Source organism: Lactuca serriola, chromosome 5, assembly GCF_051521515.1.
Source record: "Lactuca serriola cultivar US96UC23 chromosome 5, Lser_US96UC23_V15, whole genome shotgun sequence".
NCBI classification, from domain to species: domain Eukaryota; kingdom Viridiplantae; phylum Streptophyta; class Magnoliopsida; order Asterales; family Asteraceae; genus Lactuca; species Lactuca serriola.
The window spans coordinates 105,146,363-105,148,454 of NC_136412.1; the positions used below are offsets into that span (position 1 = coordinate 105,146,363).

General features: G+C 36.1%; 1 protein-coding gene across 1 annotated transcript; it reads right to left on the reverse strand.

Annotated features, from left to right (window-relative positions):
* Window positions 1-376: 376 nt before the first annotated feature.
* On the reverse strand, window positions 377-832 carry LOC145049718 (uncharacterized). The gene has a single exon (XM_078998088.1). The coding sequence runs from the start codon at window positions 830-832 to the stop codon at window positions 377-379; it is 456 nt and encodes a 151-aa protein (XP_078854214.1).
* Between the last annotated feature and the right edge of the window lie 1,260 nt (window positions 833-2,092).

A 2,092-nucleotide genomic window follows, 5' to 3' on the forward strand; every position in this document is an offset into this window, starting at 1 on the left:
GAAAAGTTATGTGAAATGCCTTTATCAGTAAGGAATTCTTCAAATTCTTTGTTTTTGAATTCCAAACTGTTGTCACTACGAACATTACGAACCAACTTTCGCAGTTGTAGCTCAATTTACTTTATGAAATCCTTGAGCTTTGGCGTTGCATCAAATTTCTTCTTAAGAAAATACACCCAAGTGAAATGTGAAAAATCATTGACTATAACAAGAATATACTTGTTACAACCAACGCTTTAAATTGTCGAAGGACCACAAAGGTCGATGTGTGAAAGTTCTAGTGGTCCTATGACTTTCGTATTCACTATTGTAGGATGACTTTTCCTGCTTTTCTTCCCCATTTTGCAGGCTGCACATAGATGATCCTTATCATATTTCAGGAGGGAAGCCCTCGCACATGATCACCAAAAACAAGGTTTTTAATGTCTTTGAAGTTGAGGTGTGAAAGTCTTCTATGCCATAGCCAACTATCATCTGAGTGAGCTTTCGTTAGTAGGTAGATAGCAAGCTTCCTTCGTATCGAATCTAGATTTAATGGATACATCTCACCGTTGCGCTTCGACTTTATAAGGATTGCTTTGGTCTTCTTTTCTACTATTTCAGACCCTTCGTCGTCAAAGGATACCTTTAATCCAATTCGAACAACCAACTGCGAGACACTTATGAGATTGTGTTGCAGGTCCTCTACGTACGCCACTTTACGAATTGAAAACTCTCTATTTGTTATCATTCCATAACCATTAATCTTACCAAGATAGTTATTATTGTACTTGACATTTCCACTATCTTTAAGTTCTCTAAATTCTCGTAGTTCTTTGTTCCTACCTGTCATATGACGCGAGCATCCACTATCGATATATCATTCAGTGTCAAACTGCTCGTCACGAATTACCTGCAGAAATTAAGCAGATTTAGGAACCTAAAATTGCTTGGGTCCTTATGAGCCTTTTATAGAAAGAGGAAAAGTAAATGCAAGATTAACCATACAATTTCGTTTAATTAATGTGGTTCTATCTTTCTTTGTTATTGTAAAAACTTGTATCCTATTATCTCTCAAGTTCGTATCTGTTGAAGATGATTGTTTTCGTTTTCTCTTGATTTGATTCTTCATGAACTCATTTTCAACTTTCTTTAAATTAGTTTCGGACTTCTTGATTGGAGCTTTATGATCCGAAAGTAGCTTTCCTTTTCCTTTAACATATTTCGATGTTTTGGTATAATATGAAGCTTTCATGGTTTGAGAGTGATGCAGTTTTGATTTCTCCACAGGCTTCTTTGGATTTGAAAAAGTAGGTTTTTGAAAAACTTTCCTTTTAGAATCCTGTGGGTTACGAGAGTGATTTTGCGAGAAACTCATAGGGTTTACATGCGAGGCGACTTTCGCATTTCGATCTGACAGTTTTTCAATTTGAACAAAGTTAGGATGCTTGGATTGCCATAACTGTTTCCTTTCTTTGAGATTTATGTTGTATGTCGCATTCCTTTCCCGTTTCTGAGCTGCAAACAACTCGGATGACTTGTGAACGTCAGCCTTCGGTTTTGGCTTTCTGATTGAAGTGTGGTCTTGCACTGATAACTTTTCTCTTGGAACATCCTTGGTTCTACTTGGAATCCCATTTTCATAGCTTGAGAGATTATTGAGTGGTTCTGCTACGTATCTTCCTTTCACTATCGAAGAAGTCTTTTCTGATAGACCCTTAGTTTCTTCTGCATTGTCTATTGGGGCAAACCAGAAGTGTTCATCACATCCTTCTTTGTTATCGTCATCAACCAGGGACATTAATTCTGTTGGATTAGGTGTCTAAGCCCATAACTTTATTGGGTTGTACTTGACCTGTCCTTTTGGGTTGCCTTCACCAGTGAAATTTGATAGGATGGACTTTTGAGAATGAGGTTATTTGTGATTTATTAATATACTATAAGTATAATATATTAATTGAGAAATCATATTATTTAATTAGTATTGATCAACAATTAATTTGGAATTAATTTAGTGATCAAAAGAGACTGATTAAATATACGGGGACTAATTAAGTAAATAAGTGTGGGCCAATGATCCATGGTTGACCAGGATGGGCTAAACCAATATGAT